This window comes from Seriola dumerili, unplaced genomic scaffold (genome assembly GCF_002260705.1).
Source record: "Seriola dumerili isolate Sdu_G_001 unplaced genomic scaffold, Sdu_1.0 BDQW01000454.1, whole genome shotgun sequence".
NCBI classification, from domain to species: Eukaryota; Metazoa; Chordata; class Actinopteri; order Carangiformes; family Carangidae; genus Seriola; species Seriola dumerili.
The window spans coordinates 108,867-135,280 of NW_019174709.1; the positions used below are offsets into that span (position 1 = coordinate 108,867).

Below are 26,414 nucleotides of genomic sequence, written 5' to 3' on the forward strand. Positions count from 1 at the left end.
GCCCTTGACTATCACCCATACCAAGCTTTGCGTGACAGGAGAAATCAAAAGATTGATAACAAAATATGCTGGCAGGAAAGAGCTGTGCCAGAGTGCACAAAAAAAAAAAAAATCCAATATCTAGTTTCCAAACATGAAATCTTGAAACCACTTCACAGAGTAGCAAAGAGAATACATGCAGAGGAAAGTGTAAACATGACAGAGATGATTCATGGGGAGAAAAACAGGTCTTTGTTTCTGGAAAGTCTGACAGCAGCTGACGGGTTTTGAGTCACCACTCAACACCTCTGCGGTCTCCTCTCACCCCCCCCCCCCCCCCCGCCGAGGAAGACTTGCACACCATAATTATTCTGCAGACAGTGGTTTAATAGAAAGAGATGTAATCAGCAGGGGGCTTAACAAATCTATTTGGAAATCTATGCAATCATAGGAAAATATCAGATTCAGAAGAGGCTGAAAAACAAAAAGTGGAGATGACAGCTGCTGTTTTAAAGCCACTGTGGGTTATAATGAAAAAATGATTGGGATTATATTTTCTCTCTACCTCTTCCTGTCTCAATTTCACTTTCTAACCAACATCTGCTCCCTGGTTCTGTTCCTGAAGGTCACATGAAGCTGTATCTCTCTTTTTCTCTCCTTCTCTCTCTCTCCTCCTTTCAAAAACTTCCCAACACCTCCACCAAACAGCGTGACCATGAGAATGTGAGTGAAGCTGAATTAGCTCAATTACTGTGTAAAAAAAAAAACAACCACCCACAGGGGCCTGTCGAGACCACCGTCCATTTCCATTAGCCTCTCAGCATGTGTAAGCATACGGGGGTGCACACGTGCAGAAGTGAGATATGAGACATAGTGTAAGAGGACCATAGCTTTATCAATGTGTTTTCATGCTGTGAAAGTGAGTGTGTGTTTTCTCACTGCATGTACATGTAGCACTGTGACTGCTCCTGTAGTTTGGACAAGATTAAAGGGGGGCTACTTGTGAGTTTTCTCTACCGCTCAACGTGGTTTCTGTCTCTTGACAAGAGCTTCGGCCATCACTGCTTACCAGACAAGAGATTACTATACGCCCTCTGAGCAGTGCTACACCTTCAGGGCAGATTGGAGGCTCCAGTGAATCATCGGGAAGTGACGAGACGGGCCGAGGCTAGCTGGTTAGCGTGCTAACTTTAGTAGAAGAAAAGATGTGATAGAGCCAAGACTTAACATTGGTGTTGCTGGAGACAGCTCTTGGTGAGTAAAGGAATGAAGTTTGATGCTAAAGTTTTGATGATTCTTCTACACTGGTAAGTAAACAGCTGTTAATGCTAACGTTGGCTATGTAGCAATAGCAAAAAAGCACAAATAGCTCCTTTAACACAATAAGAATGGATGCGTGACAGATGAAATCCATTATACAGTTACCTGGATGAAAACAGCAAAGACCACTCAGAAGATTCAGGCACTGACTTCAACCCGCTTGGCTGCTAACTAGCTAGCCGAGGCTCAGGGTGAGACGTGTCAGGGGAGGAGGATCGGCGAGCCACTATCACCGCTGGCCAGATGTAAAGATTCACCTGATGCAACGCTGTCGCCGAAACCTTTATTTCTCAGCCTCTGACACGGATAGAAACATGGAATAAAAACCGTTTGCTGACAGGTGACAACCTTTTATTATAAATCATTGCCTTTTTCCCTAATGTTCATCAACGTTTTTTTTTAACTGAAAGTGTTGACAAATGTGCTTGTTTTTCCAGCCATATAAAATTTCCAAGGCCAAGCCAATGATTGGTCGACCAAACGCTCTGCTGCTCGGTCCCGCCCACTGAACACCGTCAGTGCAGACAGCCACATCAGAGCTTCTTCACTGAGAGGGAGAGGAGATAAGGTCTGTAAAAAAAAAGTCTCTATATGTCTATAGTCTCTATATAAGTGGGAGAACTTACACATTAAAGTGACACAGAAGTAGCCAGAGACAAAGTGTTTGTGTTTATGTCGTGTCTGTTCATGAGAAAGATTGGGTCAAAGAGGAAAACCATGTGAGATAAAAGCACAAAGTCAGAGAGTGAGAAGCTTAGAATCAACACACCCCCTCAGACACACTAAAAGGAAACTGGAGGAGGACTGATGGTCTGGTGTTAACACCCTGATAGAGGACATACCCCTCACAACAAATCGTTTTATCCCGACAAGGTCATTTTCAAGAGATGATGGAGTTGTGCCTATAGAGAGATTAAGAGGTTGTGTTCGAGACTATAGTGTGTTTTTTTTCCCCATGTGTGTCTTTGAATGAGTTCCTGGGCAGTCGAGCGTGTCAAGTGTTTCTCCAAACGTCTTTGTCTGACGCGTGATTTAATCGCTCTCCAGTTCACCTTCTTCTGCCTCCAACACTCACGGCTCTCCTGGAGAGCCCTGCGGTCAGTAACTCAAGGTCATCATTGAAAACTACATCCAGCACAGTTGTGGTCACTTGGATATGAGCTGTGTATTACTCACTTCATGGTCAAAGAAACTGCAATATACTCATTGCTGGTATTTCTGTTTTTGTGAGTGCTTAATTGAACGGGCGCAGAGCTGCTGTCAAACACACACCGTCGATGTCTCGTGCCTCTGACGGTTAACTGCCTGATTTTTTTCTTACTTCTCATTATAAAATGAGAGTCATGTCACTAAGGTCCCAAAAACCTTTCAGTACTTCGAGGACCACGTCAATCTAAAATGTCCATCACAATAGTCACAGCAAGTAGCTTTTCATGCGTCTGATGTAGGTGGTACTTGTGGTTCTTGTGCAATTATGTGTTGCTATTTGTGATTGGAGTAATGACTACTTTAGATGTCAGCTCATGGCACATTAACCATTTACACGCTGCATCCTGAGGTTCGCTTATTGGGTGTTTGATGCATGGGAGTATATGTTACGATAACTTGTTTAAATACAAGGTATTTTAACAGCCCAGTATCCGAGGAATAATGTTCATATTGGACAATTTCACAGCTGAAAACTTCAGCTTAAGACTTTTGTTTTTTCATACCTTTGTGTTTTGCCTTATAAAATTGTCATTTTTAAAAGTTTCATCAGGTTCTTCACTGATTCAGATTCAGTTTTTTCAGATTTGTTTTGAATTTTTCATTATTTATATATTTTGTAGATAAAGGCACTGCAAACCATAATAACAAAACTTCAACACAAAGCTGCACACATTTGTTTGGGTTGTTCTTGAGGTGATGTGAAGTTTCTGTTTGTGAGTTATGCTCATTCTTTTGAGCTGTATTCATGCTGCACTAAATATCATACCGCTCATATCCTTGTGTCTGTTTTCTGTCACTACATAAAACTTCGACCGAGCCCCCTGAAGGGGTACCAACGCAGGGAGTATTGTGCCCTTCATATAGAGTGAAGCAGGAATATGGTAAAAGGAAAGGTGTGAAGGTTGGGGTGGTCAATGGGCATGTAACACAGCTGGTTCCTGGTTGGTAAAATACTGAACCTCATTAAGACCTGATGCTAATGAATCTCTCATCAAAACTTTTATCTCTCCGTGTTATTCTTTATTAGTAAAGACCAGTGTTGACAACATTATAAGCTTCTCATTTATTGCGTCAGCGGCTAAAATGACCAGCGTCACTGGCAGTAGATTATAGCAGCTGTAGCTAATTAAATGTTAATTGTGTAACAGCTCCGGTGATACTTGTGTCTGTTGGTTAACGCGCTCTCTCTAAGCCTCTCACTGTTCTCTGCCAAAGATTGTTGGTGTGTGAAGAGACACCTCACTCTGTAACATCCATCTACGAACACGAGTGAGGCAACTCGTCTCTCCAGAAACGATCAGCTGATCGCAGCACGTTAAAAACCCAGTGAAAGTGTCCCAATTAAACTTTTTATGCAGATCAAATCAATATTTTGAGCTTATCAACCTCATAGCTGAATCAGAACCTCCATTATTTGTAGTTGTAGTTTATGGAAAAACAGGTGTAAAAATCAGTGTGTTCTACCTGTTATTCCATCAACAATCAATATTTCATATCTTCTGCTTCTCATCTCGTTTTCAGGTTGGAGCTACAGGTTGTGAAATGATTTAGGCCATCATAAGTGATTTCTAGGACATCAACAGTTATAATATCAGTATAATAACTACATAACAACACTGTTAATTTCAAACATACCCCAGCCTTTATGCATATTGCTATTTACAGCCCAGTATCCCTAGGAACTATATACACATTGCATGATTCACCGCATCACGATTTACATCCAATAATGAGCAGAATCGTCCAGTATCAACTTTCTTGGCAACAGGATTTTTAGGAATACATATGCATAGAAAAGTGCATCTCCTCGAGGACCTAATTAAACATGGTGATGCTCGAGGAGACTGTTGCAATAGCAGCGTTGATATCACGGCAGAAAATGCCACAGTGGCGAGAAACTCTATTATTCTCCTCAAAACTTTCTGCCCGTGTTGTTGTCATCTGTGTACTGTTGACCTTACTTCACATCCTGACGCACTGCTCCCACCGATCCTCTGCTTAATTGCATCCTGACAATAAGCGTTAATATCTGAGGGCGCACACGAGCATTGTTCCAGGGAACACAGGACACATGGGGTAACGTTTATGCAGACATAAGCGAGAGTAAAGCAAGTGTACCACGAGCCTTGAGCCATTTACCATCAGCGGGTTTCGGCGGTTAGGAGGTAGACTCGACCACCAGCACAGACGACATGTTCTGCACACGGTGAGACGAACTTTGGTTTCAGGCGGCTCCATCAAACATATGGCGCTGCTTAATGAATCTATTTTCTATTCCCCCCTTCCTCTCTCCATCCAGCCTCATTCATCTCCCCCAGAGACGCTCAGACACATCTGACCACAGCTGGAAATCTCCACTGCTATGACAACGGAGGAAGCCTTTTTTCATACATACACACAAACACACAGCAGCACTCCCTTGGGTCAATTTATAGGCTTCCTGTGACAGCATGTCCTAGCCAATAATAGTCTGAACAGTAAGCTGGTCTTTAAATCACACACTTAGACAACAGATATGTAAAGCCTATTGTGCACTGACAGAGCATTATACTTATCATAATTACTGCTGTTTGCAGCACCCGTCATTTAGATCAGTTAAATATGCATGAATGTGATTACCATAAAGCCAGTGTGTTCATTTGCATACTGAATGTCTGCATCTTTGCTGCCGTGCTGCATGGTGAGCACAATGTGTAGGAGGAAAACAAATCGCCGTGATGACCTGTTGCATTTCACCGCCGCTACGACCTCCCCGAGCAAGCACTTGAAGTGCTACTTTTGGTAATGAAACACGAGTCACCAGCTTTGGATCGTTTGTTTTTCTTTGACATTTCGCGAGCTAAACTTCTCTCCTAATCAACAGACACTCCGAGGAAAAAAGCACTAAGCTCAACCGAGCTACTTACCGTGTAATTGTCTGTTAATCAGTGTTGACACAGGGAGCCCATGCTGTGAAATGTGGATTAATTACAAATGCTGTGGGTGGTGAAATGGGTTGTGAAGATATACATTATGTTTATGGGTTTAACGTCGGTTTTTCTTGCTATACATTAAATAAAAATGCTTTAAGGTTAAAGTGTTTGTAATTTTTTTTCTTTCCAGAGTTTCAGGAGAAACTTTTGCTGAGTGTCTCTGCCACTGAGTAGATGAAAAAACCAGGAGGATGAGAATGTGAAATAGTGTATGTGTGACCAGAGCAGGGCCACAGAGGACAGCAGTAAGAAGAAACTGTCAAGAGTTCAAATGAGACAGAAAGTGAGACCTTTAAAAAGTGAGAGGCTGGTGGAGTTGGATGGGGAGGTGAATGTGAGAGGAGGACGAGGACTGTGTAAATCGACAGGATGAGAGAGAGAAAGGCTGAAAGGAAATAGCTCTGGAAGAAGTTTTTGAAAAGCCTGACTGAAAATTCACCCAATCTCACACATAATGGATGTGACTCAAATGCAACACCACAAACACATATTGTCCAATCCTAGCTGGTAATCATGACCCATCAGTCTGTGGATGTTGATCCAGAAGCTCTGGGTCTTTTAGTGAGAGCGAGTGTCTTTGTCTGCAGATGTCTCTGTTAAATCTTTCCAAAAATCAAAAGCAGGAGAGCAAAAGTGTAAGGAATCAATTAAACTGTGTGTTTATCTGCTCTAACTAGCTACCTACTGTAGTCACCCCACACATGTCACATGTTTGTATGTAGCCATCAAGTGCATATTTAAAAGACTTCTACAGGTTTCCCATTTTGAAACTGCGCCAGCTGGCCGGAGACAAACTCGTAATCGCTGACATTAGCTTAATCAGCTAGCAAGCTAAAATAAATACATCTGTCTGATGTTAAGGAAAAATAACCAAGATAACATTAATCTGTCTATCCACATGAATCCAGGTTGTCATTGTACAATATGTCCAAAATCGTTGACATGACCAGTGAAAGTCAAGATCTGTCAGGGCTTTCAAAATTGAATCTGTAAAGGCTTCACTTGACCAGATAATCTGTGCCGTTGGTCCTATAACAGAGGACATCAGAGGGAGGGAGGAAAGAAAAAAAAAAAACTCTTAAAGCTAGAGAATGCGTTGACACAAGATTCCCACTATGAGCCATCAGCTCAGACAGACCAAAGCCCTGCAACAGTATAAGGAGGGGTGTGCTTGATTGGCACAACATCTCTGGGAAGCAGCTTTGCAGGCAGGCGGGGTTGAGGCTTTATCACCTGTGTCAGCTCCAAAACCCGTATTACCTTTCAGCCAAACAACCATGCAAGACTTTTTTTTAGCCGAGAAAGGAGACGGATAGAAAACATAAAATCGACTCAGTGACCTGGTTCAGACGGCAGAGGCAGGGACGGGATATTTTTAAGATGAGACCTGTGGACCACCCTTAGGTGATGATTAAATTTTGATGCAGGTGAAAGAGAACAGGAAACAGAAAGGAGATGTAGAGTGAAGGAGCGCGATACATGACTCACTAAAAAGCACCACTTCAAATAATGACACATTATTGTATGAACGCCCTAAACCAGGGGTATTCACTTAAAATTCAAAGAGGTCCATTTAGACAAAATTACCTCAAGCAAAGGTCCAAAACATAATTAATGTTATTTTCTCTTGTCAAGGAAATAAGGGCTGTAATAAGCTTCATTTAAAAAAATAAATAAACAAATAAATAAAAAGTAAAGCTCGAGTTTCCCTTTTTCTTCTTTTTCGTTAACACCATTTCACATCTTAAGAGTCTCAACCATTTTTTAAATAAACAACCTCAACACATTCCCATCACCCTTAGCTGTGTTTAGAGCTAAAGCTAGCTAAGCTAAAGAAAATGTTAGCATGCTAACATGTTAAACTAAGACGTTGAACATGGCAAAATGTTACCTGCTATAAATAAAGTACTCTATCTAGTATTGTTAGTGTGAGCATGCTAACTGGCATGTTAGCTTGCTGACGTTAGCATTTACCTCAAAGCATCACTGTGCCTGATTAAATCCGAGCCGCTAGCATGTTGTGCGCGTATGCAGAGATGTAAACAAACATGGAGACCAGACAGCGAGATGAACATCTTATTTTATGTATTTGTGTGACCGCTTAACAAGAATCGCGTCAACTATGTGAAACACAGTAAATACAAACCTTTTAAGTCGGCGCCTCAACACATTTTGCACAGGGGTCGTCACAGACCCTCCTGCACTTTTCAAAGAGGAAGAAATTTACATCATGCAGACGCACATTGACAGAAGTCATGAGTCTTATTCACAGCAGTGGGTTGCAATAGTGGAGCATTATGGGCAAAATGAGGGTAATCTCCCAGAAAGTTTCACAGGCAGCAATTATTAAGAAGTACAATAATTACAGCTACACTGTGCAAAGTGCTGAGAAAATAATAAGACATTTTTCTCCAATGGCTTTTTTTTTTCTTCACTTTTTAATTATCAAACCTGGTTAAACAGATGTTCAAACAGCAGTGGGATGAGAGACTATACATGCTGAGCAGAGGGTCAATTAGTTTGGCCACCCCTTTCAGTAGTCTACCTTCTATTGTTGAGTCCCTTAACAATAGACAGAAACAATCAGCCTGGGATGTACTACTACTCACAAGATGTAAGTATACACTACAGAATAGTATATAATAATATAAATCATCACGTAAAAACGGGATGACCCTGTTAGACAACCAAAACAGCAGCGTTTCAATGGGTATATCACCTTATCTCACATTTGTATTCAACTACTGTATGAAAGACACCTGACACTAGCCAGATGTTGATATTATACACCTTTAACACCCCTCATAAGTGAACACACACGGTATAACTCTCCACAATTAATTAGTATAAGATTGATGGAAATAATTTGACGAAGCTGTTTATATGATCCCATCAATCTGAAACTTTTGCTTTCCTAAATTCTACAGTACATCACATTGTAAACTGTCACATCACATCACAAAATGTGGTCCAGTCGTGTCTGCACCAAAGAGGGTTCTCAGAGTAAAAATGTAAAACAATGAAAATCTGCAAAAAAAGCTGGAAAGGAGGTCACGCTCAGGATGCAAGTCTTAGTTATCCATTATCTCCTGCAAGTTATAACTGACTGGAGGCTGCAGTTTTATCAACATGTGTGTCCTGCTGCCTTCAGATGGCTGCAGGGATTTAATGAACAGAAGGAGAAACTTTGCCTAGTGTATGAGGCAGCTGTGGATACAACAACAGATACAGATAAGAATCACTCATCAATTATTTATAGGCACCATCTCATTTTTTTTAATCTAGATTTAAAAGGCACCTCTGGTTGGAAAGTGTTTCATTAAAATCGTTCAAATACACAGTAGATTTAAAGCATTATTCCATTATTGCTGTGCATGTGCTCCAAGTATTTTAATTGACATTGTGCCAGAAACAGATGTGGTTCTGACACTCAGTCAAATGTTTAAGACAAAAAAAACACAAACTTGTTTTGTGCTGCTGCATTTGAAAAAACCTCCCACCTGTGCATCACTCGTTCAGTGCCACATAGACTGGCAGGAAAATACCAAACTGTCAGAGTGCTGCCTGCAATGGTACGGCTGTTCAATGGAGACGGTTGTGGCGGTTTTTGTAGGGCCCATTGTCCCATTAGCAACAAAGCTAACAAGCTAGCTCAACCAGCTCACTGGCATTTTCGCTATTAACTCGCCAGCTATGGTAGTTCACCAACTAGCCCAAGCAAGTTGCCCCTTACCATCACCACGTCTCTACTTCACAAAGCCTCGATGAACTATTGTTATGGTGGAGTACAGAAGGCTTTACTGTATAATCATACTTATAGACTAATACATGGGTCACTTAAAACAACATGACCATCTCCATGACAACTGGGCTAAGTCCACTTTGTCTGTTCGGTGTTTGTTGGTGAGCAGAAACCTCAAAACAGATTTCAGTGAAGTTTGGGGTAATGTTGAGGAAAGTTTTGAAAGGATCTGGAAGTAAAACAATTTACCATTTATTAAGCAGTTATATGTTTTGGCATATAAAACCTGAATTGGCCAAATACAGTTAATTCCTTGGATCAAGACTATTCTGTCAGCATTGATTCCAAATTTAACAGATTTGGACAAAATATTTATTTATTTATTTTTCTTATTTTGCAAATATCTGTTTCATCAAAGGGAAATTAAAATTCCCCTTGCATGTAAAATGTTTGAATAATACATATTTCATTTACTTTTTATTCAGTTCATATTTCAGCTAAAAGAATGTGAAGAAGCTCAATTACTGACAATTATCAATTACACCTATTATCATAAACAAACACACAACTAAACAATACCAGCAGTCAAAGCAATAGTAAGAACTGGTTTCTCTCCTGCTTTGATGACATCAAAATATATATAATATATACCCATAATGCTGCGCAACTCTAAGAAAGAGGTGTTGAAAACTAGACTAGTTTTAAGCCAATGCACTTTAGCACGTCTCTCATTATTGACTTTCATCCAGTAACTATCACACAGTTATGTTTACAGGTGTTTTGACCCTAAATGACAGTGTGTGCATTTAACAAAGCAATTGTCATCACTGCGTCATCATGCATGCCAGAATCTGCCCTAGATGCTGCAGTTTATTTGTTTTTTTGGCCTCTGTTAGAAGAAGATACCGTATCTTCCACACAGCAGTAACTCACTGTGAACAGCAGAACATCCATTAACCCTGCGTCCCTCTCTGTCGTTCACCAGCCCTGAATGCTAATGTGGGGAACATTTAAATGCAAATCACCATGATTAAAATATTTCACAGACTGTAGAAAAATGAACAGGTAATGAAGCTGCTCAGTATTAGCAAAGGGCCCAGAGGGTTATAACATCTATTAGAGAGAATAATCCAACAACAGCTCTCTTTCACACTCGCGCACATATGATTGTCCCCTGGTTAAACTTAAACATTTCACTGAGCCACTACATCAAACTAACTGCAGTTAAATCTACTGGCACGCTTTACCCTCTCATGTCCTTTGCCTTTTCCATTCCTCCCCTCTATTCCCTTGTTCTATCTCAAAGTCGGGGGGTTAGTTGTATGTCAGAAGCCTCAAGAGGACACTGCATATGAATATATTGCTGTTTTTGTTGTTGCCTTGATGTCCAGCTCCATGGTACGCTCGCCTGGGTCTCCGCTCACATGATTTCATATCATCTCTGCGTGTCAATCACCCTCTCCACCAGTACAGCAGAAATGAAGAGGGAGGGTGCAACAGAAATAAAACGTGAAGTCCAAGCAACAACAAAGAAGCAGAAGATCAGACAATACAATGAGAACACACAGAACAGATGCTGAGAGCAGGCAGATACAGCAGGAAGTCCAAGTCCAGCTTTGCTGCTCATATGCATATACATGAAATGTCAACACTCCCACCTGCTCCATGTGAAACACTGGCATTAATGCACACTGTATGTTGGATGTGTGCGTTTCACGTACAGTACATGAAGAAATTGTTCAGTGTCAAACTCTATCTGGAGGGAAGACCACACGAGTTATAAGTGCAGATAAATTTAATTTATATAACTGAACAGGAAATGAATCTAAAGACAAACAATACAACAAAACCAAACCGTGTGGAATCCAGGGGAGAGAGAGAGAGAGAGAGACACTAGCTGTGTCCCAATTCAGGGGATGCAAGACCGAATGTGCCACAGCGGCACGACTTTCAAAAGCTCCTCCACATACGGCCTTCTTTTCCAAGGCCCTACCTATCCTAGAGTCATTGCGTGCTGGTAACTGAAATCATATATTTTTTTATTTTTATTTTTTATCTTCATATTAGATGCATTTAAAGTTTAGTATTTCAGTCTCAGTCTTTGTGCCTTATTTCAGTCATAGGAGGCACGTAGTCAACTGTGATGATGATGATGATTATTATTATTATCATCATTATCATTATTACAGATACATGCAGTGCAACGATGCTGTGTTCACACCTAAACCACACACAGTCCGTGCCTGATTCATTTTCACAGCTTTCAAGTCTGGGCTCCGTCTCAAAGGCGAGGTGAGAATGAGGCCTGATAGTTGAGAAAAAGGCCATTATTCCTCAAAGCAAAAGACATTAAACCTGACTGAGAGATTTCACAGAAGCAAAGGGATAAATCAAATATTATATCGCAAGCTGACAGATACGGAGTGGTGTGAAAGGATGCATTCTTAATGTGGATGGATGGATTGGGGGGGGGGGGGGGGGGGGGGGGGGGGGGGTCCTTTTCACAAGTGAGCAACACATAATCCCAATCTGCCACAATCTGAGTCTCCCTTTCTTGAGCATCTGTTGGTACACCTCTCCACAAACATACGTGGGTATTCACTTAGACACTGACTCGCTCTCTCTCTCTCACACACACACACACACACACATTGGATACTTGCACTATTTAGCCGCCTATAATATATTTTTATGGTTTAATTAATTCATCCAATAATGAGCAACTAAATCATCCAGAGTTCATTAGTAGAATATATAATCATCCCCCTTCACCTGGCTGCATCACATCCGGAGGACACACCACAGTCATTTGACACTTACTGCTGTGTGTGTGTGTGTGTGTGTGTGTGTGTGTGTGTGTGTGTGTGTGTGTGTGTGTGTGTGTGAGAGAGAGAGAGAGAGAGAGAGAGAGAGTCTTGGCTCTGATTCCCAATACTGTCTGGGGTCCAAATGTTAAATGTCGAAATGATTTGTTATTAGTGATCGGGTTGTGGGTTGCCAGGTTGTGGTAACAGATGGGTTAAAATTGTATGCATGTGTGTGGATTGTGTGTTTAGCTTGTGTTTCACACACAATCTGGCAACTTGGATAACTTCAGACAAACATAAATCGCATGGATGCGTGTATGATCATTATTTATAATGAAGATTGAGGGCCGTGCAAGTTACAGGAGACTCCAAGCAAGACCCATAGCAAATGTAATAACAACCTACCAAGTGTCAACATCAACAACTTATTTGACTTTATGCCAAGCAGTACTTTGTGTTTGTGTCTGTAGTCTTCACAGCGCCTGCAACACTTGAATTTAAATTTGCACTTGTTGAAAATTGGTGAACCTGAACCTTCAACTGAAAGAAAATCGAACCAAACCAAATTAATCGGTTGTATAATCAGAAGTAGTCAAATCTCGATACAGTCTTATTCATAGCCCCACAAGCCCCGCCCACCTGGACCCACCATTCCACCTTGCAGGATTTGGTCTCTCTGAGTGTTTACCTGAAATCGGCTTTATTTTTACTCAATCACTCCGAAAATTGTCAGCAACTCAGAAGAGAGGCTCAGAGATTGGCTCACCGACCTGTTGTTACTGGAGCTCTAGAGAAGCCTGAGAGAGGAGATGTCAAACTACATTGAGATGGTTTCCTGTTAGGAAAGCTCACCACAGAGCGCTCTGTATTTTAAGTGGATGAAAGCAGCCATTGTGATTGGCCATGGTTATCACAGCGTCTAACACACCCGCTGTAATGTATGATAATGTATTCTTTCAGATCCTACCCCATATGCAGTATATAGGTGCTCTAGGCGCCTCTGGCTAGAAAATTACCAAAAGAGTGCAGGGGTGCCCTGAGCGCGGTGGGCATGGCACGCTTCACTGCACTTCACACTGTGGCTCTTGATTCATGAAAGTAGAGCCCAGAATGTCAATAAATGAAAAGAAGTGTTGACAGATTAGTCATTGCTCTAAAGTATCAGTAGCTACAGCCCAGGTAAAGAAGCCCAGAGCCCTGATCGCTCATCCAATTGTTACCGTCTGCTCAGCGTCCAAAACGCTGTAAACCGGAGTCATTCACTTTCGCTTCATGCTTTCATGGTTTTTGCTTTAAGTCCACATTCAGTTTTCTTTTCTTTCTGCAATTCTTAAATGTCACTCAAGCCGGATCAAATCACAGCTCATTGCACAGAGCTTTGAGCGATGGCCATCTATCCATCTATAAGAATATGAATCGTCACAGTTTCAGGCAGGGTACTTTGAGACACTGAATCTAATATCATTTAGACCGTGGGGGACAGAAAAAGATTCAGTGGATGAAGCTGAAGACGCACTTCGACAACATGTCACGTACCGCATGTTGAAATAGACAGCTGCTGTTCAGCTAGTTCAGCAAGGTTTTCCATCATCCGTACTTCACTTGCATTAAAAGTGGTGAACCCGGCTGGGACGCACCTGTTGTTCAATGCTTTGTGACTTTAGAAGTTAAAAGCATTGAACAATAAGTGCACATGCGTCTGGTGCAGCGACTGTTTTTTCACTGTTAAAATAGCAAGTGATACGGACACTTTCCCATACGCTACATGGTAACCATGTCACAGTCAGAGTCAGACTGTACAATACTACTTTTAAAGACAGTCAGATGGTGGGGGTGCCTCGGTGGTTCACCTGGTAGAGCACGTACCACATGGGCTTGGCCCTAACTGCAGCAGCCATGGGTTCGAGTCCGACTCACGGCCCTTTCCTGCATGTCAACCTCTCTCTCTCTCTCTCCCTGAATTGCCTGTCTATCTCTCGCTGTGCTGTCGGAATAAAAGCAAAAATGCCAAAAATATAACTTATGAAAGTCAGATGTCTGCAGTGAATGTTTGGCGAATTTTTGCACAATGACAACAAATAGACTGCTTGTCCATGCAACGCAGACCAACACGTAAAAGTGTTGTCCCATTCAAGTGAATGGGAATGTGGTCTGTATATCTATATACACTGAATGTAGAGTATACACACACACACACATAGTTTTTGCCGGTATCGCTGCTTTGTTCCACCATCACACGAGACTCCAGTGTTGATTTAGCCTTTAATCAACAGCTGCTTAGTTAAATTAAAGTTACACCATAATAATCCACTAAACTTTACTTAAACTGTACGGCAGCAACAGGGATATGATGATCCTTCACTTGTCTAGACAGATTTTACTCTTTAACTGAGCTGATGAATTAAAAAAATAACCATCTGGAACATCAGATGTCTCGTTCTGGTTAATAACAGACATAATTGCAGCCTAATATATGACGGAGGCGCACCGCTCTGTCTCTGTGCTGCTTAAAATGGGATCTGGAGCAGATGTTGTGATGCTAGAACAAAAGTAGAAATAATAATGTGGGCTAGTTAAAGCTTAGCATAGCTGAAATGCTGCTGTCTACAAAGTCATGATTCAGACTGTTCTGGGTGCTGAACCTTCACAATGCAGCAAAACGTAAAGTAAAAGGTATATTATAATATTGCATACAGTTTAAAATCACTCAAACATTTACAGCACCTGAGGGGATTTTTAATCCACTGAGTCATGTTATTACCCACGTTGCATTTGTGCACTTGTTCAGTTGCGTTTCATGCAACATTTCATCTGAGCCATAACTTGGTCAGCAAAAAAAAAAACAAAAAGCCCAATGAGAGCATTTGTTTGTTTGTTTGTTTGGCTGGTCAGAAAATGTGGTGCAGCAGAAGGACTTTCTCTCGCAGCGTCACCATCAGCTTTGATATGATCTGACTCGACTAATGCATAATCTTCCTGTATTTGGGTTGGATTACGAGAACAGAACAGATCATGTTGCCACTCCATTCAAAGTGCTCCAGGATGGGATTGCAAACACTGAGACACCAAACAGCTATTTTTGGCAGCGTACACGGCAGCTCCCTCTCCTCTCATGAATCCATCCAATTCAATTATATCCAGATACATACATATACAAATCTAATGTGAAACATTCTCTATTTATCCAGAGCTTTCACCCTCAAGTATTTTTTTTGTTGTTGAAAAATGTAATTTCCATATGAGAAATATGAGTGCATGACCCATCTTTACCTTTGCCTGCGACTCTTGCCTCATGTTCAGCACTTCACAAGCCTGGTGGTGATGCACTTCGTCTCTTTGCATTGTCTAAAGTTCTGTTCATCATTCCCACTCAGTTCTGCCAGACTGAGACTGACTGAGAATAAAAAACAGCAGTGGACTGTGAAAGTCGGAGCGTTTGCAGTCAGCGCCCAGAGGCTCTGGAACGATCTGCCCAAGCAAATCAGGCCGGCTGAATCCTTGAACTCTTTTAAGCCTCTTCTTAACACATAGTTTTATCTGAGAGCTTTTCCTGTTTTTATTTCTCTTAAAATTACTGGTTATTGGTTTTTATTCACCTAATTGTTTTATCTGTTCTTCTCTTTGAAACCGTGATTTTTTTGTCTTGTGTTTTGTTCATTACTGCCTTTGTCAAACACTGTAACGTGGGTTTTGAAAAGTGCTCTATTATCATTAAATCCAGACACACTTCACAGGAATTAAGGATTAAAAGGAAAGCGATTACTTCAATGAACTACACTATAATGCGGCCCGTAACAATCGCTCTGCCTCAGACAATACTGATATCAACCCTCCATCAGCGTCTCACTAAAGCACCAAACAAGACAACTGTCAAAGTAATGAAGCATTATGGGAACTGCAATACAATTACTGATTTGAAATTGTAATCCCTTACACTTCCTTGTTCATGAAAAAAGTAATCCTATTAATGTAATGTGTTACTAAGCAATAAAACCCTTTGGTTATTACTGTTGTCTTCTTCCACTTTAGCTGGTGTTTTCACTGGACTCATAGATTCATTAAATCCACTCTGCTCCTGCTCTCTGTCCTCTGCAGTGCGACTGCTGCTGCCACTTGCAGCGCTAAATTCATTAACTAGTTATTTTAGAGCTTTTATCTCCAGGGCTTTTCATTTCTTTTCCTTGAAATATTCCCTCCATCTTGACCATCCATCAATACCGAAACCAGGCTAAGCTAAGCACATACACCTCTACATACATCAGACTGGTCGGTTATAGCTTGATGTAACTGCATAGAGACGCCTACACAGTCCGTGCAGCTCCCACCTTGTGCTTTGTATTTATCACTCAAATTTCAACCGAGGGTGCAAAATATCAAAGTGAGGGTGCAAAAGCATGCAGTGCAGCCTCACTTCAGTATTTCTCCCCCAGGCCTGTTTGGTGGAATCCAGCTGTTGCCATACACTCGTTACTCACATGCTTTCACTTTGTGCACAAGCAGATCTGTCTCTGCTGCAGAGACAGATCTGCTCGTGCACAATCTGGCATTATAATAGCAGTCCATCAAGGTGCAGGCACACCTGGCATTTAAAGGGAATGGGAGATGACACATGATTGGTTTATTGCATGTTATGCCCCCAAAACACTCCCATGATTGAATAAACAACTAAGTACAACCCCTTTGAACCATGAGCCGTTTCTTCCACCATTAAACTAGCTAGTATAAGTGGATTTGGACTCAACCTGAACGCTCTTGCTCCAGGCTCTTTAGACCGTGTGCTCAGATCATTAAAATAAGACCCCTAAGGTTTCCATTTATCATGTAGTAAGATCTTACCTTGATCCAGATCATACTCCTCCATGGTGTTGACAAAGTGAGGTCTGGAGTAGAAGTTATGCGGCCCCGGCTGCTGCAGGCCCCCCAGGCTGAAGAGGCTTCGCTCATTGGCGGCGCAGCAGGAGAAAGCTCTCCGGCTCGGGATGCAGGGGTAACGAGTCCAGCTCTTCATCTCCAGGTCAAAAGCCTCGAGCGCCGTCACCGGCATCTTTCCCTGACGACCACCTGGAGGAGGCGGGAGAAGGCATTTATGATGACATCAAGGCTTTATGTGTCCATACTGAAATCTACTGGTGAAGTGATGCTGTAGGTTTAGTTCTGCAGTCCTGTTTTAAAAGGCAGCAACAAATCACCTCTGGATTATCATAAAGATTTGGCATCTACACAAACTCATAATTGAAATACATTTCCAGGAATATTAGCATGTCCATGAATAAAGAACTTAAAAAATATACATTTTCTGACAATGTTTGTCCTCATTTTCCATTTCTTGTCTCTTTTCATTGCTTTTTAAGCCCCTGAATCTGTCACAAAGGTTCCTTGGCATTTACATCGAATTCTGGCAAGCATGCAGTCCAGCGCTGGGACCACATTTCATTTTGGATTGAAAACAGAGCACAGCAGCGGGGTGCTCCCCCAGGACGCCTGCAAGTTGTTTACTTCCACAAATCATAACTTAACCTTGTAAAATGCAAGTACAAGGGCAAGGCAACGTGGTGAGAGAGAGAGAGAGAGAGAGAGAGAGAGAGAGAGAGAACAAGCAGGCAGTAAGGATGCAAATGATGGAGGAAGGGAGGAGAGGCTGAACAATGCGAGATGGCTACACGAGGGAGAGGGGGAGGAGAAATGGAGGGAGAGTGAGGCTCTCGAGAGCTAAATGCAGGAACAAAAAAGGGGAAGAAAGACTAGAAAATGAGTCAATGAGAGAGAGAAATTGTGAAAAAGTAAGACCGGGAAGAGAGGAGAGTGTGGAGGAGTGAGAGAAGAAAGTGGAAGAGGGTCAAACGGAGTGGGCGGGGCGGCATGGAGATCGATAGCAACAGCGAGACAAAGAGTCGAACTGAGTGGGAAGCATCAGAGTCAGAGAGGTGTGAGAGAAAAAAGGACAGTTTGAGCTATAAGATCTGTTGATTACAGTGGAGGATACTGTGTATGATTTTTTATGTATGAGCGTTTGAGTGTTGCTGCAGAATCCTACAGCTAGAGACAGATCATTTGCCAGCATCATAAAATAAGGAAACTGTTCCAGAGGTGAGAATAAATGCATTAAAACTATGCTCAACAGCATGTTGTGTAGCTCACTTCATATGTTCAGAAAAGGACGGTAGTTTTATGAAAATTATATAATATCATTGTTTATTCAATACTCGTTTTATAGGAGCATTTAATGAACACCATTTCCCATGAGTCCTTGCTATTCATGGTGATAAATGTGCCATGTGCCTCAGAGGATGAAGCTTTTTTGACTTTGGGGATCTCCTGACTTCTACTGTGGTTCCATTGTCTGGCCAAACCTTTTTTTCCTTCAGTATCTAATATCTAACTGATTGACTGGCACAAAACTTTGTACCGACATTCATGACACCCAGACGATAAATCCTGATGACTTTGATGATTCTTAATTCTTTGTTTTCATCGTTTTTAAAATGAATCTGATATAAAGTAACCCAGCGAAACACCTGGTCAGAAACGCAGCATAAAAATGCAAAAGGCCACTTCTGTGAGAGATAACAAGAATATCAAGAATATTCTGTTTTTTATGTTTCTGAAAGCAAAAATATCTCTGGGTCTTCCTGCCCTCACTCTCTCCTCTTATGCAGAACCAGGTAGTTGACTCTGTAACAACTAGTATAAATTTCCATTTGATTTGTTGCCGTTGGTTGAATCCTTGTGCACCTTTTTTTGCCTTAAGCTCGACCCACTTTGGCTCAGCAGCAGCAAACACTTGGATGCTTTCCAAGATGCCCAAGAAAGCCAGCAGTAAAATGCTGTGCGGTGATTTGTGTTACAGGCTTGTAAGGCTTGTTGTTACAATAATATATCTATGCTTTTCCTCATGTGTCTGAGGTTGTCCTTGGCAGATGAAGGTTAGGAGATGCCGGCTGGTGTAAACACTGTTTCTGATTTACCTGCTGTTAACCGTTAAATAAGTTCAGCAGCGAGGACATTGGTCTGTGTGGTGATTTAGATCCCTGATCTGTCTTTGTTGCTGCAGAAAGGTAGTGTTACTTTAATATACAGCACAATGCAAAAGTTTCAGATAGATTTGTATTCAATGGTTATTATATATCTTTGCATTAGTAAGAAAGTAGAGGCAGGGGGCGGGCTCTCTGATAAGATAAATACACCACCACACACGTCTAGTGGTTCATAAGTAATGTTTGAGAGGGATTATGTTTGTATGAGTCTATACATTGTTTTGTTATAGTGTATATTGATGTAATATGATAATTGATGACAATTCATGGCATTATTTTGAAAGTATACTCACTTTAAAGCATTTTGTCACAAGTGCCTAAAACTTTTGTGCTGTACTGTATATCCTGCATTCTCTGCATTCTGTATGCGTGTGTGTGTGTGTGTGTGTGTGTGTGTGTGTGTGTGTGTGTGTGTGTGTGTGTTCAAGCGAAATGTCTTTTTACTTGACAGAAGAATTTTAGATTATCTGTGACTTGCAGTCAGCCCCTCTCCAGCTGTGTTTGTGTGCCGATTACCAACCCTGACATTGCTACAAAAACCTTGATTCAAATAGTGTACACACACACGCACGCACGCACGCACGCACGCACGCACACGCACAGAAGAATTTTAAAGCAGCGTGAAGCCTGTTCAGTTACGTCATATGCCAGTAAGTCTGCTGCTGACTGGGAACGCAGAATTTAAAATCGAAGGAGGTTCATGCACCCACTGATCCGAACACACCCCCGAGTGGAGCAGCAGCTGAAGAAGCAGCATGAATTTACAAGGTACGGCAAAGTTTTCAAGTACGGAAAGTGAACAGGCATTATATGCACACTACATGACTGAGAGAGAGACAGAGGGGGCAGGAGAAAGAGGGATGATGACCTGGATTTCCTGTTATAAAACCAACAATGAATACCACTTTGTTCTCTTTGCACATCACCCATAACTCTGTGTGTAATGCAATATAATGTGATTAAACTCCCATGGGTGTACGTGTGTATGTGTGTGTGTGTTTCCTCTCTGTCCCATGCAGTTGTCAGGCATCATTTGCTCCAGACACACTGAGATGAATTCGTTTGCTCATCTGCAGAAGAGCTAGATGTTTTTACTGCATCATCTGATCATATCATATTTGATTTAGGTAGTTTGTTTTAGGTTTGTCTGGTCCTTCACTAACTCCACTGAGAATGTACACACACACATACACACACATATAGACACACACACACACTGCAGTCCAGCACTCCAGTCTAAACTGCAGTGCACAGTACTTCAGAGGTCGCACCAGCCCTGACACACAGCAGAGCTCTTCCTCTGCTGCAGCCATTACTGTAACCACAGTGCTGTCAGGAGCAAAGCTGAAAGTACTATTTCAACAGACAACTTTCAAATTTTTTCTGTAGTGTCACAGTCCATGATAATGTCATTTCATGGTTGGGAGCAGCCAGAGAAACGACACTGAAAACTCACAGGTAAGTGATTAGAAAGGTTTTTGCTGCTGACTCAAAAGTTTAGAATGACATGTCCCATATGTCCCTGCATGTATCTCTATAGAACTCTTTAATGAATAGTTTCACATACTGAGACACACACATTCACTCTCTGGAATTCATATCTCTATGTTTAACATACAGTAAGGCTACAGCCAGCAGCCGGTTAGCTTAGCTTAGCACAGAGATCTTGTTCAGATCTGGTATTAACATCCATCTCAGGTGATCTGATCACAAGCGATCAGCTCTAAGTTCAGGTGTGATCCAAGATGCTATGAGGACGAATTTGAGATCCAATCATTCAGACCAGACATTCACTCCTGAGTCAAATGACTCTGCAGTACATGCAGGTATTTATTGGCTCTGATCGGCATTAAGGGAAATATTCATTCAAAACAGAAAATTTAACAATTTGTTCCATTAAATTTTGGTCTACTAAAGGTCAAAATCAGCATCTAACAACCAGAGTACTTGTACCACAGGGGGTATATGCTGAGATGAAGGAATAGTTCAATTAATAAGAAAAAGTCAAATTATGATTTGATGGGAATAAAGTCCATATCCACATATTTGTGTTGAGGAAAAAAGTAAATAGATGAGAAACTGATGTGAGGCTGATCTTTGCATCTTATTATCACAGAAGGAAGAAAACACTCAGCCACAAAAGACCAAGAGTGACTCAGTGAGTTTTTACACATTGACACCACATGGTGTGACAGCTGAGAAGATGTGTTACGCTGTTTTACAAAATAGAGATAGCAGCTGTATTGAACACATTGGTACTTTAACACCGCTACATAAGCAGAAAAATGACAGCAGGCCTTTAAATTCATCTGTGCTGACAGTGCAAAGAGCAGTGTAAATGTTAAGAGTGATATTTGTCATGAGAAGTGATCTGACATACAGCTGGTGGATCATGCATTTTATTCTTAAAATGTCAGTATTGTGTTAATGGCACTATTACATGGTTGGATTTATGGACCCATCAGGTTTTTCAGCTCTAGATGTGAAAACACTTAAAGTACAGTTCATATTTAGGGTGTTGACTTACATGTATTGTTTCCTGTGCAAATCCCACTCGAACTTTGACCAAATGTGTTTTCACACAGTCAAATTCAAAGTGTAAAGAGGCTCACTGGTCTTTACTGACATGTTTCCTTGATCAGCATCACCAGTTTTTCTTTTCTTCCCTGTCCGAACTCGGTCCATATACTTTACATGTGGTTTTGTTATCTGAAAAGTCAGACTACACTGTACAGACCACGTACAGACTGTAAGACTTTTATGTCAGGGTGCACAAACTACTGAACTGATCGCAGACCAGGTGTGTGATATTACCAGACAATCACTCAAGAGGCGACTGTGGAGCAAACTGCAGCAGTTTCTCTGGTTCATTTTTATTTAAAAGGGGCTATTTGTAAGTTTTCTCTGTCGTTGACGGTGGTTTCTTGCCGGGAGCAGATGGTGGTGATTGTTGCTTGACAAAAGCTTCAGTCATCGTTGCGTTTACAAGACAAGAGGTTATAATACGCCCACTGAGCAGCGCTACGTCTTCAGGACATACTGGAGGCTACAGTGAGTCTCTATCAGAAAGTGACGAGACAGGTCGGGGCTAGCTGGTTAGCATGCTAACTTCAGTAGAAGAAGAGACATGATAGAGATAAAAGTTAACAATGGTGTTTCTTTCCACAGCTGGATGAAACTTGATGCTCGCAATGTTTACAGCTGTTAATGCTAACGTTAGCTATGTAGCAATAGCAAAACTTACAAATAGCTCCATTAAATAATAATTATATCAAGTACTAATTAATATCACTATAGCCTGCAAATCAACTTATACAGTATTTTTAATTGCATTTAGCTCAGTGCTGTCCACTGCTGCTTCATACTGTATGAATAGTTTCTGCTTCAGGTTCATTAAATGCAGCAGGACAGTAATGCTGATAAATCTGCAGCCTCTGATGTGAGAAGTGCTGTGTCAGAGCACAGTGCCATTACACACAGCCCTCCACTGTGTTTACCTTCATTAAATCACATGCAAATGGCACCAGGCTGCTACAAAGTCACCCCACACAACACTACACACATCACTCTGGTCAGCCATGACTCAGTGCTCTGTTGTTTATGTAGGAGCTTACAGCGGCTCATAAATCCCGTGTGTCACTGAATCCTTTTCCAACTTTCTTTTTAGCAACAGCAGCGTTTCATGTTTTATTCCTGAAGTGCATCATGATACAAATTATGATGTGTCTCGTTTAACATGAGATACAACAGGAATAAAACTCAAATAGTGTCATTGTATAAATGGCATCATCAACATTTTAATTACTTACTTACTCATCGTTGTACAAGTTAAATAAAAACCCACACCGCTGCGTCTGGCTTCAGATTTTAAGTGCTGTGTGTTAAGAACGTGTCACTCTGCAGCATTTAGACCTAGAGAAGCCTCCTTCCATTTGTTGAGCTGTTGTTGTCGTCATGTGTCACTGTGACTGACACAGCTGTTTCAGAGTGATGAGACAGAGATGTGACTTCATTAATCACAACACCTTCTGAGCTATACTCCACCACAGCCAGTCCTGCACTTAATGCTGCTGCAACTGCATGAAGCCAAATTGCAGGTGAGCTTGGAGACACCAACACAGTCCACGCACCCATGATCTACTGCTTTTCACTTGTGAAGTTAAAGTCGTACCTGGAAGTTTAATTCTAACAAAAAGTATTTTTATTTTTACACTTATTCCTCCAGGGGACAGGGAACAGGGAAAAGGGCTAACACATTACACTATATCTGGTTTTCCATGCAGCGTTACAGTATATACAGTTGTTTCTAAATGCTTTTTGTTGTAAATGTTAAAAATGTCAAATTAATGGATGTGTTTTTCAATTTGCTGTGGTGAGGGAAGTACTCAGATCTTCAGCATCCGACTAACTAATGGTGGAACTATGATCACTCAGTCAGTCAATGACATTCGTGATTATAGGGCTGGCCCCGCTGTTGTGGTCCAGCCAAAAATGGTTTGTCTGAGTGTTGTTATACATATATAGATTATTATTAGACTTATTTATGTCCAAGCAGCATTTTAATGTTGTAGCAGGTGGAAATGACACTAATTCAAACTATTTATACCAACAGTCACATAACCGAATCACGTTTTGTTTGCAAAATCCTCATGTGCAAAGTACCTAATTGCAGTTGTGAGATAAATGTAGTGCAGAGCAAAGTACAGTATAAAGTAGTACCTACATATTCAAGTACATTCTACCACTGTGCACTTTCCCGTTTTCAGTAATTGCTGTATTTCTAAATGCAGACAGTGTGTTGTCAAATTAAGGAAAGTTTTCTCTCTCCCTTTTCATCTTTAACAGGGTCGTTCTGATCCTCTGGCGGAAGAAAATCGTTGGAAATGGAAATGGAAATGGAAATGACCAAAACTCCTTCTCTAAAGAGGTTACAGCCACTTTGTGCTGAATGTGGACTGTTGTGTTGTTGCTTTTGGCGTATAGTCAAATGGATTTATCTTTTTGCAAAATGCTTTTTGTTCAGTTAGGTAAAATGATCATATCCTGCTTTGCGTGATTCCAATTTCTCTCTCAGCAGTGGTGTGAAATTTTGACCAAGTGTCAATGAGCAATAACAGCCCCCCAAAGAGACACAAAGAGAACAAATGTAACCTCTGATCACAGATGGAAAACGACTGCATGAAAATTGTGCCGAGGGGAAAAAAAAACAAAAACACAGGATCTGCACTAAACACATATTTCCTTTTTTCTTCTTTCCCGCAGAGCAGCTTTTAACTCCAACCCTGTTCTTTTTGATCAATATTATACTAAGACTGTGAGACTGTGCAGACCTGAGGGGCACATTTTTGTCTTTCCATCAGTTCATTTTACAGCTCTAAAACTGCCAGGCAGGTACAGTCACACAGGCGGAGAAAAGACTGATGGGGAAAACAGTACAACACACACATCCCCTGTGTGCGGGGGAAAGACACACTACACAACTTTTATTGAGGAGACTTCCTGTTACTTTCCCTTTACTGAATGTGCATCAGAGTAGCCCAGAGTTTCTAAATGGTCCCAAAGCCTGAGGACTGAGGCTCTTCAAATCTGTCATCCCTCACCAGCTCACAATGTCCTCGAGGAAGTGACCAAACTTATCTAAGCAATCCCTTAACTGATATCAGAGAGGCTGTGGGTCTATGTGCAGGAAATAAGATTCCCAAAGGTGCTGCAAGATTTCTTTTAACTAAATGTTTAATGTTTAATAATATTTCACCATAAAAAAACAAGGTCAAGAAATAGGAGAAAATCATCAAAATAACAGCATTAAAACCTGATTGAAAATAAGGTTTTGCTGCAGCTAAGTATGGTGAAAACATCTCATCGTTATGGTTGCTGTAGTAACGGAACACGCTTTCCTTTCACAGCGGCCCGAAATATCGATAACAGCAAGCAGCAGAAAGATTTGTCTCTATAATTAGACCTTAAAGTAATGTTGCCACGTCTTGGCCCTCAGCAGGACCGAGCCTGGGCCGACCGAAGAGCTACAGTCAGACTGTGCAGTGAAAACTTAAATATGCTTTTTGTGGATAGGGAAATGTGACTTTGCCCCAGTGGGATATTATTATATTATTTTTCTATTTTGTTGGTCTGTCAAAATAAATTGAGAGAACAGCTGACCGCAGTGTCATTTTTAGCTGAAATGGTTGCATTGTTATCTGTGTTGTGGGCGTGGGACGCTCGGATAGAAACAGGCAGTGTTGGTGGATGAAACTCTTGAGATATGAAAAGATAAAAAAAGAGAGAAATGAGATGATGAGATCTCATGTCCTACCCAACATGTAGATTTTGTTTCCTGTTACGAAGGGTGTGGCTCCGTACCGCGGAGTGGGCATGGAGGTCGTCGGCTGCCACTGGTCCTTCTCTGCCTCGTAGACCCTCACCAGGGCCTGGGGTGTGGTGTCTGCTCCCATACCCCCCAACGCATACACCTTCCCATCTGTGGAGAGACACACAAGACAGAAACCCACTGTGAATTAACAGCTTTTAAAAGAACTTATTATCATTTCCTCTCTTGGTGCAACAATTTGGTCAATATGTGTTCTCTCTCAAGCTTATATCCAGGTCAGTATGAGGTGAAGGGAGGAAAACATTTCTCCAAACAGCCAGAGAAGGTTTCACTGTGTCCCGCCACCTCTGGTCTAGCTGTCAGGTCCACTATCTGTCTCATAAGTCTACAGTCACCCAAACAATCTGCAATATTTATGCCAAACTTCTAGATAACCCACAAATGACTTTTCCACAAGGACACGTGCAGCTACTGCAGTGCCATTAGAAAATACACAGAAGCGAGAGAAAGGAAAGAGTGGAAAAGTGCTGAGCAAGCAAACACGGTGCTCTTGCAGAAACACTGCAGGAGGAGAGGAGAAGACGAGAGAGGAGAGGAGAGGACAAGATGACAGAGGAGAGGAGATAATCAGAGAGGAGAGGAAACGGGGAGAGGAGATGAAACAAGGAGGGAAGAGGAGAGGATTATACACTAACAGCCCATTAACACAGTTGTGACAACTTCAATCTGAAGCATAGAGAGAGAAGAGGAGAGACACAGAGGGAAGAGGGAAGAGGGAGAGCGTCACCGTCATCCCGACGGTAACAGTTCCACGGAGCTGTGATTTAAACTGTGAGGAATAAAGCAATAATAAATCTGTCAGTCGGACCGCAGCTCAACACAAGTGTGATTGCAACGCAGTTCACAGGTTCTGACTGAGTAAATCCGATTTACTGTGGAACATAAAATGAGTGACGCAGCGAGGACACATCATCACATAAAGCGTGTCGCAATGCATGAACGTGGAGAGGTGGGGCGGGGCGG

At 41.5% G+C, this 26,414-nt stretch overlaps 1 protein-coding gene across 1 annotated transcript in view; it reads right to left on the reverse strand.

The window, feature by feature from the left end:
* Nucleotides 1-26,414, reverse strand: part of klhdc8b (kelch domain containing 8B) — a 115,357-nt gene that overhangs the window by 20,412 nt on the left and 68,531 nt on the right. The window contains exons 2-3 of the mRNA XM_022762926.1: nt 25,377-25,541; nt 16,866-17,090 (exon numbers count right to left, since the gene is read on the reverse strand). Coding sequence (XP_022618647.1) covers nt 16,866-17,090; nt 25,377-25,541 — 390 coding nt within the window. The remainder of the gene's footprint in view (nt 1-16,865; nt 17,091-25,376; nt 25,542-26,414) is intronic.